This window comes from Lycorma delicatula, chromosome 13 (assembly GCF_047948215.1).
Source record: "Lycorma delicatula isolate Av1 chromosome 13, ASM4794821v1, whole genome shotgun sequence".
Classification (NCBI taxonomy): domain Eukaryota; kingdom Metazoa; phylum Arthropoda; class Insecta; order Hemiptera; family Fulgoridae; genus Lycorma; species Lycorma delicatula.
In genome coordinates, this window is record NC_134467.1 from 20,374,798 (window position 1) to 20,388,398 (window position 13,601).

At 28.1% G+C, this 13,601-nt stretch overlaps 1 protein-coding gene across 1 annotated transcript in view; it reads right to left on the bottom strand.

Moving 5' to 3' along the window:
* Positions 1–2,670: 2,670 nt before the first annotated feature.
* Positions 2,671–13,601, bottom strand: part of baz (par-3 family cell polarity regulator) — a 146,295-nt gene continuing 135,364 nt past the window's right edge. Inside the window, exons 28-29 of the mRNA XM_075381257.1 lie at positions 4,970–5,142; positions 2,671–3,343 (exon numbers count right to left, since the gene is read on the bottom strand). Coding sequence (XP_075237372.1) covers positions 3,018–3,343; positions 4,970–5,142 — 499 coding nt within the window. The 3' untranslated portion in view covers positions 2,671–3,017. The remainder of the gene's footprint in view (positions 3,344–4,969; positions 5,143–13,601) is intronic.

Here is a 13,601-nt window from a genome sequence, read left to right on the forward strand (position 1 = left end):
TATTAACAAAAAAAAAACCTGTGGAAAATATGTTGGAGAAATCCAAAGAAATTGGCTTGAGGGTTGAGGATGCCTATGTTAAAATGAAAATTAACTACATACTTCAAAACAACAGATTCAACGTTAAAAAATTAGAAAGACATAACAAAGTGAAAGTCATAGACAAGATCAAGAGGCAACGAACCGATAGAATGAAGAAATACTAGGAAAAGCAAACGGACAGACTAATAAAGAAATTCAGGAGGAACTGAAATATGGATGACTAAAGTGGTCCAATGTGGCCTCAAAAGTAAAAAAAAAATAAAAAAGTTACATCTAATTAAAAAAAAATTTAACAATTAAACAAGCATAATTTATTAAATCTATTTAAAATATAAACAGAAAAATATACTGATAATAATTTTGAATACACCACAGATTTTTTATTTTTGAAAACAAAAAGACATTCTTTAAAAACTTCTGAACTTTACATCAATGATTTTTTTTTAATATATATTATACTGTGCAAATTAATTCAGACAAGCTATTTTTTTCTCTAAATTGTTATATGGTTGCCAGTTATATTTGAAACTGGCTTAAACCGGTTTTATCTATCTTGAAGTGATGTGACTGTTTGATCTTGATAATAAGAAAGCAGATCGACTGGTTTTAAAGTGGAAGTAGTCAACTTAGCTTCCGTTGTGAGCTTTTTGAATATGGCTGGTGAATGTTAGTTTTTGTGCTCTATGTAACATGTGTTGCTTTCACGTGTTTAAAAATGGATATTACTCTCAGAAAGTGCGCAAAAATTACTTCTCTTAAAGATCACACTACTATGACAGTGAGAGATATTGCTTCTGCAGTTGGTGTAAGCAAATCAAATGTATCAAGAATTCTGACAGCATTAAAAAAATCTGGATTGTCTTAAGAAGAGGAAAATGCGCAAACAGAAAACTACTCTAAGGACTGATAAAGTTCTCATAAGATATAGTAAAATAAATCCAAGGAAAACAGGCTTAGGTCTTAAAAGAGATTTACTGGTAACTGGTTTTGATGTTATTAGTTCAACTGTATGACACAGACTTCTGGATGCTGGCTGGAAGGTAAGAAGACAAATGAAAAACAATTTTTAACTCCTAAAATGAAGAAAGAAATGTTTAATATTGGCCAAAATAACATAAATCATGGTCTGCTAACGACTTGAAGAAGGTAATTTTTAGGGATGAAATTCATTTATTTGTGCTGGATCACACAGCAAATGTCGTAAGACAAGATGACAGTGAACCTTTGATACCTGAGCATATCCAACAAACTGTAAAACACCCTCTGACACAGATGTTTTGGGGTTTTTTTATGACAAATGATACTGGAAGCTTAGTTCCTGTCCCAAGGTATGAAGAATTCAACCGAGTACATACAAATATTATGAGAGAATTGTTCCATTAATGCAAACTTTTGTTCGGACATTTCAACATGACTTGGCCCTTTTTTATAATTCAAAATTGGTCAAGACTTTCATGCTGGAAAATCAAATTAATGTGCTCGATCGACCTAAAAATTAACCAGACTTAGATCCCATTGAGAACTTGTGGAATATTTTGAAGAGACATTTAGATAAGATGGAATATATGACAAAAAATGCATGATAATTAATTCTATAAAAGTGTGGTTCCACAATTTTGAAGTCAAGAATACATGCGCTAATCTAGTGGAATCGATGCCAAAATGTCTTTAAGAGGTCTTTTCTCCTAACAAAAGACATACTTCATACTAATACATGTACTTATCAGTGCATATAAAAGCATAAAATGAAAAAAAAACAGTTTTTTTGAAAAATAGTATTTTTTTTTTACTTTGTCCCAATTAATTTGCACAATTAGTAAGTATATAACTTTTTGAAAATTGAAATAATTCATCAACATACTCACCACTGTGCTAATTAAATTAAAAAAACAACTTAACCACCAAACAAAGTAATAGAAAAACCTATAAAACTATTACCAAGTCGACTTTCAAGGAATCCCGCATTGTCAGTCGGTACACAATTCTGTAATTACATCAAGAAGTAGCAAAAAAAGAAATAAAAACTACAGTGGTGTTGTGTTGTTACAAATTTTGTGGTTTTTTAGTATTTGTTTTCTAAATTTTTATTTTTTTTATATGTTACTATGTTTTGATGGTTAGGTTGTTTTTTATTTTTGAATATATATTAACATATATATTATAAACAATGAAATTGATGTAAAGATGTAATTTTCAATTACATCCAGAAGTGAAAGTGTTGTAGAGAAAATAAAGATGCATAATATAGCAACAATGGAAGTATTGAAATAATGTCAGGATCAGTAAAAAAAAAATAAAAAATAAAAATTTCCTCTAAAATTAAAATTATCTTTACATTTAAAATCGAACAGCTAGAATCTTTACAAATATTAAGTGTTTTTTATATTTGCAACTAATAAAATAATGTTAAAACAGAACAAATATATTAAAATAAGCAACATTATTAAAATGGTAATTTAAAGAAACACGCAAACAAATAGAACATCTATCTATCTGTACAATTATTTTGCCATATATCAAAGAACAAAAGTAACATGATTTAAAATGTTTAATTACTACATTTAAAACAAGAAAACTCAATTTTCTTAAATGAAAAAAAAAAAAATTAAATAAACTTTTATGGACAAGAATAAATTAAACAAACAACACCACAGCAACTATGAATAGCTAAGCATGTAGACAGTAATATTTCATAAACTAGATTGCCAATTTTTACATCTTTGACTGTTCACAAAAAAGGATATACTATGGTCAATCTTTAAAAAAAAAAAAATTCTAATTAATAATAATAATAATAATAATTCTCGTAGTTTCTGAACCAATTTTATACATACTGGTTTATCCATTGATTATCTTTGGTTACCATTTCCAAAATTACCCTTGTTAAGCAGGAGTTAATTTTATTTATAAGTGTATATAAAACTTATAATTAAATAAAACGATTTCATAATTTTAAATAAAATTAATAGTGTATATTAAACTTTAGGTCCGGTTGCTTGTTGTTGACATTCACGTATAGTAACATGTGTAACAAATGGTCCGTGTGGTTTTCTTTGACTTGATAATAAGTTACTTGTAGCAGAATTCCGATGATTTTGTAAATGATATGACGACGACGATGTTGATGATGATGACGATTGTTGCATCATATGATGTATATTAGTATTACTATTACTATTACTATTTATATTATTATTATTATTATTACTAGTATTATAATAATGACTGTTCGTATTAAACGGTTGGTACAAACGGGATGAGCCACTCCCGTGTGTATATCCACTTGGTATATTACTCAAACCTAAAATAGAAAAAAAAACATTAATAAATATCATAAAAAAGTTTAAAAGCTTGCTTTATACTTTTTAGTCGTACTTTAATCAAATTATTATTATACATTGTATGAGTTTAATTAGTACGTAAATTTGGATTTCAAAAGATAAGATTATATATTAAAACCTTGCATAGCCGTTTTACAGATTTTTCCATTTTTACACCCGCACCCTTAATTTATGCCTGTATGGGGCAGATGTTTGCAAAAGTAATGGTGGAGTATTGTATTATCACCCAACCTTAGTAACTGCAAAATTCATCTATAGACAATATCAGGAAGTATGTTAAATTAACGATGCAAGATTTGAGGACAAACATGAAAAAAATATTGTGAGTTAAAGGAAAACAAGTAAAAAATATAGAATCATATGAACATATCAATACTACAATAAACCCTCTATAATTCATCCTGATTTTTTCAATCTGCACAACAAAGAAAAGAATTTACATCAGAATTTTTGTGTACTTGAATATGAATTAATTTTCTAATGTAAAATACAATTAATTATTCATAAATGATTACCAACCATATGACTTTAAAGGTATGTTACAAGAACACATATCAGCTCACAACTGAGTTTATTGATGTCTTTTTGCAGGATGGTAGAAGAAGAGATCCCTACTTTAAATCCAAAATGGCAACTTTCAACTCAGTTCCATTTCAAAGTAAATTCGATTTAATGATCTTCAAATAGTTTGAGACTTATGTGCATTACTAGTTAGAGCAGTCGCATAGCCAAACGGTGAGTATTCAAATCTCATAATCCTAGAGAGATCTAGAATTGAAAATCCTTGAAAAGTGTTCTGTCAAAGTGTTTTTAGTTGATTGTAACAAATGTGGCACCCATTAAGTGGGAAGCTTTCTCACACCCAAAACACTGTGTAAAATGTAGTAGACACGTAATAGAGGGGTCTGTGATGTCAGAAAGCTTGCTTACCTTCAATCAGCAATCATTTAACGAAACATTGTAGATTTTTGTAACAATTTCAAAAATCATAGTGAGTTTTTGGTGTCCTGAGTGTTTGTCATTAATGGATGTATGACCATGTTCAAATTCAACAGCTCACTTTCTTAGCCGTAAACAAAGCAGAGAAATCCTTTACCGTGGAATCTAACTTCTTCTGAATGTTTATAGGGGCTAACCTTTTAAAACAAACTACTTAATAATTAAGCAGTTGCTTGAACTTCAATTTTACCTATTTTTCAGAAAATGTCAAAAGTTGTTTTCTTCAATCAATTGTCACAAAGAAGCAACTGCGTTTGAAACTTTGGAGCACATCAGGTAAAGGATCATATTTGACAGCTATCATGTTCATTTGTTTGTAGTTATGTCATTACAGGTTCAGGCCACAAAACTTTTTGAATGACCCTCGTATAAATGATATAAATGCACTGTGGCATTTAAAAATTTGTTAATTGTGTAAAAAATGAAATTACTTCTATTTAATATCATGCAAATACTTTCATCGTATATATTTTTTTATTGACTCAAAATTTTTTTGCTTTACATTAACATGAGAAAAGTTCAGAAATGTGTTTAACTGCTACAAAAATCCTGAAAAAAATACTAAAATGAAAGGATGATGCACATACCATGAGTCGGTACAGGTATATCAAAATCCGGTCTTCTAGGTAAAGAGTTACAATTAGTGTCATGATTTCTCATAACAGCTTGTACACTTTCATACTCGTAAAAATTAGATACAGGACGATGTGATAATTCACGATTATCTCTACGTTGTGAGTGATAATGCTGTTGCCTTCGGCTAAAAAGAAGTACACAAATTATTAAATAATTATGTTAAAATAAAATGATAATAAATAATAAACAATTATAAAATAAATAAAAAGAAATTAAAAAAATGTAGTATCGATAAATGAAAAGATCCAAGTATTCAAGATAAATGAAAAGCAGTATAATTGATTAAAGATAAAAAAAAAAGTTAATATAGTACATTCTACATTCAGTGCTGTTAGTATTTTTAGCAAATCAACTATTAAGATATTAATTAATAAAAATTACAAAAAAAAATCATGCATTAACTTGTTGCTCATTATGTTATTGCATAATGCATATTACATTAAAACTATAATAAATTATAAGTTCATATAATGTTTACTAATGTAACAAATTTTAATATTTTTTGATACTTTGTCATTTTTTTTTTTTGAGCTTGATATCACCACATAAGCTTGAAGCTTGTTTGTGGGATAAGGAAAAGAAATTCTGTAGTCTGTCAAAAATGCCATGCCTGACCAGAATTCGAAACCAAGACATTACCACTCCACTACGGATTATTTACTTGGAACTTAGTTTATTTTATACATTTTTTAAAAACAAATTATGAAGCTTGCTCTAAAGCTTGACGACTAAATTGTTAAATAAAAAGTGATAAAATTTTAGTATTAGTTAACGAATGTAAAACCAGTGACCAGTTAAATAACCAACTACATTATATTTTAATATTGTAAGCTAGGGTATTATCTGAACATTATTATATTGAAAAAAAGTAGCATAATTTATTAATCGATAAAAATCCTGCTTATTTTTGTTAAGTTGATAAGTTATTCGTGTTAAACTCTTATTTATTTTAAGCAGTTTATTAACCAGTGCTTAATTTATTTTAAAAAATGAAGTTGTGATGATAAAACAAATTATAGAGTTTATTTACAGTTAAGAAATGACTAATCACACAAGCTAAAGTTTTGATGTTTAATGTTTTTATCAACTGAATAAAAAGTTAAGAGTTTTAAAATAGGTAGTCTAAAAAGTAGTAAGCCTTTTGTGCACAAGATAGCATTAGTGTTTCAAACCTCGGGTATATGAGTCGCAGTGGGACAGGCCAAATGTTATTTGACAGCTGGTACTTGAAGCTAGTAGATGTGCAAAAAATGTTGAAATTCTTATATTCAGATTACGGTATTACGCTGTGAAGATGAGTGTGCTACACTCTGCAAAACTGCGATACATTTTACAATTTTATTTCGATAAAGACGCAAATACTGAGCAGGTCCATAAAGAAATTTGTGGTGTTTATGGGTTATCAAATAGTATAGGTTATCTGTATGAGTGTTCCGGCTATCAAAAGCAATACCCAAAAGATGGTTCAGTTGTTTTCATTCCGGAAATTTCAACATTCAAGATGCACCTCGCAGTGGGTGATCAATCAATATTCTCGCAAAAGACAAAGAAGACTGGCATGTAAGCTATCATGATATCGCCAATGACCTAAACATCCATTACTAAACAATGTTAAACCATTTGGAGAAAGCCGACTACAAAAAAGAAACTCGACATTTGAGTGCCACATGATTTAACTCAGAAAAATTTACTCGACTGAATTTCTACTGAAATGTAATGAAATCAAGCCATTTCTGAAGTGGTTGATCATGAGTAATGAAAAGTGGATAACTTACAATAAGAATGTTTAAAAATGATTGTGCTCAAAGCTCCACAGTCTGTGGCAAAGCCCACATTGATGCATCACGAGCTGCTGCTACAAAACAGAACAATAGACACAGACCTGTACTGTTAAAAATTAGCACGAATGCACCTACAAATTCAAAAGAAACAACCTGATCTATGGAACAGAAAGGGTGTTGTATATATACCTCACTGAAAACGTCAGACTGCATTCATCTTGTCAGAAATTGAGAGAACTTGACTGGGAAGTTTTAATGTATCCGTCATATAGCCTGCATCTGACACCATCAGATCATTTGTTTCAGTCTCTACAGAACTTCCTAAATGGTGTTTAAGTTAGTTTTAAAAGAGGCCTGTAAAAATCATGTGTCACAATTTTTTGACCAGAACCAAAGAAGTTTTATAGTGATGGGATTACACTGTTGACAGAAAAATGGCAGATCATTGAAAAAATGGTGCATATGTGGTCTCAATGTTATTTTCCAATAACAATAAATGTATTCTCAATTTTGGCCTCAAAAGGCTCAATACTTTTTATAAAAGTAGCATAATAGCGTGTGTATCCAAAGTAGTAATTTGGTTAGGGATTTTTAAACTTTTTACTATTAATTTTATTATAAAATCGTGTTTGATTCCTAAAGTTTTAAAAAATAGTAACGTTCAGATCAAACCCAGCGTTACTATATACGTTTAGAAATTCAGTTTTAGAAAATGTACAAAAAATTACATTATTGTGTGTAAAAAATTTATTTTTATGTATTTCATCTTGAAATTTTTAAATAATAATTTAATCATTTTACAGCCCTAGAAAGAATTTAGGTTAAGATGAAGGAAAATATAAAAATATTTTTAAAAAGTAAAATCTTTCTTTATTGGAGTTATTTTACTACAGTAACAAGAAATATAAAACAAAACGTTGTTCTTTTACTCCAAAAAAAACAAACATGCAATCTGATCAAATCATTATAAAAATATAAATAAAGAAAAAAAAAAATGGAAAAACACTTCGCATTCAACTTTAGGTTTAAAATGAAAAAAGTGCTGATCAAGTATAATAATATGAACAATATTTTAGTGAACGAATTTTCTTATTTATTATTATTATTATTACTATTTATTCTATCTTACAAACATGCATGTATCCGTAATGAATGATGCAACAATTTCAGTGATAAAAAAAAATTCCATACCCAAGTTGAAGACTAAGTCTCGGCAAATTTGATATATAAGCTACAAAAGCTAATGCACCAAATTTTTGTTATTAGTATTATTTCTTAAAATGCAATGAACTAGTTACAATAATGAAACGATTTAATATTGTAAAATGCTTATTAGACATTGTTATTTATTTATTTATATGCAATAATTAACAAAAGATGGGTGATAATAAATAAGATTACAAATAAAAATAATAATTTTTAATTAGAAAAACATAAAATTTGATGCATGAACGGAATAATTTATTATTTTTAAATACAACATTTGTCAAATTCTATATGTAAATCTACTATTGTACAAATTGTATAACAACAATACACCTTATATATACTATAACACAATATATCGTATTATTTTTATGATTGTATAAAGTATCCGTGAAGTTTTTCAAGGAAAAGAGTTTGCTGGTTACCAAGGATTTCATCATTGATATATTACTTACAGTAAGCGTGAAAATTAATCCGAACTCAGATGTGATTTAATAAAAAGTAACTTTATTCACGAAAAAATCATAACTGTACAATTTTTTAATATCAACTACTTAATATCACTTTACGATTTGACATCGATCAAACAAATGTAGTACACATTTTTTTCATAATGAAATCATACCGATATTATTGCTTTAATGAGGTCAATTTTTATGGTATAATTAATTTTTGAGAGTCGTTTTTTGATTATTGCCCAAAGATTTTCAGTTGGGTTTAAGTCTGGGGACTTGCCTGACTGCAGGAGCACTTTAATATTTCATTCTTTAAAAACTTTTCTACATTTTTTGTAGTATGGCATGACATCAAATCTTGTTGGAACACTCTGTTGCCTTGGATGGAAATTTGTATTGATATACTCAGTTGTATCAAAACTTTTCCTTTAATATCTTGATATATCCATCACTTTTCAACTGGAAGTAATAAACAAGGGCCTTCAAATGCCACAAAAAATATTTTTTCTTTGCTCCTCAACAAAAAAATATGACTCATCAGAAAACATAATATTTTTAAGTCTTCTTTGGTCCAGTTGCCATGTGCTTTGGCACATTATGCATATTTCTGGTGTTAAAAGCTACTTTGTAGCTGGTCGACAAGCTTTCCATCCAGCTGTAGGAAGTCAGCATCTAACAGTTGCTGTCTATCAATTCTCTATCTAAGTCCCCAGCAGATAATTTGAGTCAAGTTTAGTTTTTCTAATAACAGATCCTATGTTAAAGTAGCTTTTCTTTTACGACCATATTTGCCTTTTCTTTGAGGTGTAAAGGAACCAGTTTATTTAAATTATTTTAAAATAGCATTCACTGTCTGTAGTCCAACCCCACACTAAGAAGCTATTTGTCATTGTGTCGTACTGGTATGCTCAGAAAGAGAAACAATATTTGAAAATTTTCTTGGAGTTAAGTCCATTATTACATATTCAAGAGACAAAGAACAAAAATATAAAAAAATAAAAATATGATTTTGTACGAAAAAATGAAAATAACTTTTACAAAACACTTAACACAAAAATTGCTAAATAGCCAAAGAATAATAACCTCATATTAGACAGACAACTTAAAGAATAGGCGTGGCCAAGCAGCGTAGCCACAACATAGCAATAAACAAAAAAATCCCCTCTGTTCCGATTAATTTTCACGATACTGTGAGTAAAATTTTGATATATGACACCGATAATCATCATTTCTCTCCCAATTGCTTTGACTGATTCTAACTAATATTAAATAGTATCAAAGACCATACTCAGAAGTAATCGTATAAAATTGTATTAATCCAGTCTGAAGATATTAAGAAAATCGATAACTGGTGAAAAAAAACAAAAATTTTAGGCATATTATCCACCATATCTGAATGAAATTCCCAAACAGATAACCAAAATGACAAAAAGTCATACCAAAAAAATGGAATCGTGTAATTAGTAGAATATGACTTTTAAATCAAGAAATGGCAAAATAAGGGGTTTTCAGCCCTCCCTTGTTTACAGAATTTTGTGTTAGATACAAGATTGAATACTATCAAAAAGTATTTTACCTACAAAAGGGAATTTAATTTTGTAAAAATGTTTGTGACAAATCTAATTTCGGTTCTTTGCAATAAAAAACTGATTGTTAATATATATGACACTAACCATGTCAAATCAATTTTTTCAGAATATGTTTGGATAGATAATAAGTATTCATTGTAATCAAAATCAAAACAGTTGTCAACAATAAATACGGTTATAAAGCTGAGCAAGCTTGAGATTTATAAAGGCAGGTAGCAAAACTTTCTAATTTCAATGGCATATGTTTTACCAAAATCACTTAATTTTCTGGTTAACCAGAAATCATATATAGATCAAAATTTACAGTGATATTAAAGTATGTAAACGTGTTCATATTTAAAACATGAAGCGTACTAGTAGGTATTAACTAGTGCAGATCTACATGGTTATTATATTATTACTGAATAATGTTTGAAATTTTTGTTCACTTCTTAAATGAAACAGGAGAAACATGATTTCAACGTAAGATGTTATGAGAAAAATGATGGCAAAAACCATTTTTTGAAAAATACCTTCATTTTTTTGTTATAAACAATCAAATTTGCAAAAAATAAAAAATCATGGTGGTAAATAAAATGACCCTATACTTTTATTTTATAATACCTTCAGAAAATTATATCTGACAACAAACTTTAAATAATTAATGTTGGAATTAATGGCACAAACACTAATAATAACAATCTTCACAATAATAGATAAAATTAATAACTCTAGGACATTTTACCTTGTTTTATTAATACCATGATTTTTCAGTTATTGCAAATATGGCTGCTTAAAATTCAAAAATAAAGGCATTTACTAAGGAATTGTTTTTGCTATCATTTTACTCTTAACATTTTACATTAAAATCATTTATTACATATCCACCTTCCTATTTAACAAAAAAATTTAATTCAATTCGACAGATCCAAGACTGAATACAAAAATTTCAAACATACCATAAAGTAGTAATTTTATAACTATGTATATCCACATACTTGTTATACCTTCTAATATCCTTGAATTTTGAAATATTAAGTTGTGCTAATACTTTAATAACACCTGTATAAACTAGGTATTATTTTCTAACGGTTTAAAATTATTAAAAAAATGCAAAAAAAAAGAATTAGAAAATTTAATATAGTAGATATACAATATTTACTGCGTATTAATTACCTGATGTTCATACTTAAAAAACAAAATTAAGAGATGAACACACACACACACACACACACACACACACACACACACACACTCACATACAAGTACTGATATAAATTATAGATATTACGGATATTATCATGAAGGATAAAAAACAGAAGTAAAGGATTAGTGTGTGGCTATATGAACTATTAAAAAAAAAAAAAATCATGAAAGATAATTGTAACTTATTTCTATTTACATAACTAAACGGATGTCAAAAATCTATAAATATCCCTTTCATAATACATTTTATATAAATATAATTTCTTATAAAAAAAAAAAATCAATTAAATGACAACCATTAATAAATGCATATTCTTGTATTTATAAATACAAATTTACTGTAACAATCTGTAAAACTTTTAAAAAAGGTAAGTTTAATCTCTTTAAGATTCCTATCCTACAATTTATTAGTGCTAGCAAACCAACAAGAGGACATTTTTTTTTCGCAATGTGTACAATGCGATCTGTTCAAACCATCCTCCTCCCACAGCTCGATGAGATGAGGTTGTAATGTATAATGTGTAAATGAGATGCAGTTTTGTGTAGAATCAGACCGACCATTCCTGAGACTTATGGTTAATTGAAATCCAATTGCAATAGTACACCAGTATTCGCTTACTAGTATAAAAATTCATATAAAAGCAACTAACCTTTACTAGGATTTGAATCTCAGAACCTTCAACTTAAAAAATCAGCTGTTAAACAAATGATCTACAAAGATGAGAAAACCAGAGATTACATTTAACATCTCTTTTCTTTTTTTAAATCTCCATAAAAAAACCAAACACTAAAAGACATGATTTTATTACAGAAATCATTCCATAATTGGATCTAGATATGTAATAATGGATCAAAAATCATTCTATCAGTTGAATGAATAATATTATAAAAATAATACAATTAAACCTACCTTTTTTAAAAGTTTTGCAGAATGTTACAGTAAATTTGCATTTATAAATACAAGAATGTGCATTTATTAATGGTTGTCATTTAATTGATTTTTTTTTATATAAGAAATGATATTTATATAAAATGTATTATGAAAGGGATATTTATAAACTTTTGACAGCCGTTTAGTTATGTAAATAAAAATAAGTTATAATTATCTTTCATGATTTTTTTTTTTTTTAATAGTTCATAACCACACACCAAATTGGTTCTGACATCAAGACAAAGATTTCTTTACATCAAGTATAAATAAACCAATTCAGTGATAGACAAGTGTTTTAATGCTACAGGAAATTATGTTGAAAAGTGAAAAAAAAAGTCATGTTGACTAACTGTTTTAGCTCCACAGCAATTTGTGCTTTTAATTATTGAAGACCATTGAAGTTATGAATTAATATTATCTCATAAGAGGACAAAAAGATTTTTAACCTTTTCAGATCATGTAGCCTTGGAACTGATTATGTGCGGCATCAGTTTTAAAATGCTGTTACAAAATCGTTTTGTATGGGATCTAAGTCGGTTATTTTTTTTTATACTCACAAAGGAATCTGTTTTATTAGACAATTTGAATGACGTTTATATGATGTAAAATGCTTTATTTAGACTAGAAAGAATATGACCATTTTCTTCTCAGAAATGTGCTTGTCTGTCTGTCTGTCTGTGTCTCTCTCTCTCTCTCTGTGTGTGTGTGTGTGTGTGTGTGAGACTTGTGTGACTTGTGTATTATAATTGCTATGAGGATTACAGATTTATTTATTATTTACAAAAATAACTTATCTTACTAGCAATATATCGATGTATTGAAACACATAATAAATTATGATATATGGCACACAAAAAAAAGAGAAGGAATTTGTGGTCATAAATACGTCACTTTTACTTGAGGTCTATAAATATCTTTTCTGACAAATGATTCGGTAAACATGTAACACACATCGATTCGTAATGAATAACAGTACACAGTAAAAATGGTGTTTTGTCAATCTGAATATCCTTTTGAGTGGTGGGAATTTTTATAAAATGTAGTTTTCTGAATCTACTTTCACTTATACTAACATATGTTACTAACTGTGATTTATGACACAGGTTTTTCATCATATTTTGCCCAATTTTCAAACCGATTTGCTTGAAAGTATTATTTTTAAAATCAGCAAACTATGTTTCATAAACACAAAGCAAAAAAAAAAAACTTTCGCAAATAAAAAACTTGGTAGAAATGTCCAAAAAAAACTCTGCAATTAAATTATCGTAATTTTTTTACTGTTTCCGATTTTTGATGTTATAGGCATAAAAAATATCCAATCGTAACGTTTTTTTTTCAGAATCTGTTAAATCTCTTTAATATACTGTAATTTTTTGAAATTTTTTTCACAAGAGGGTAGCACATGACTATGAAGGGAGGCAATCAGATGCCAACAT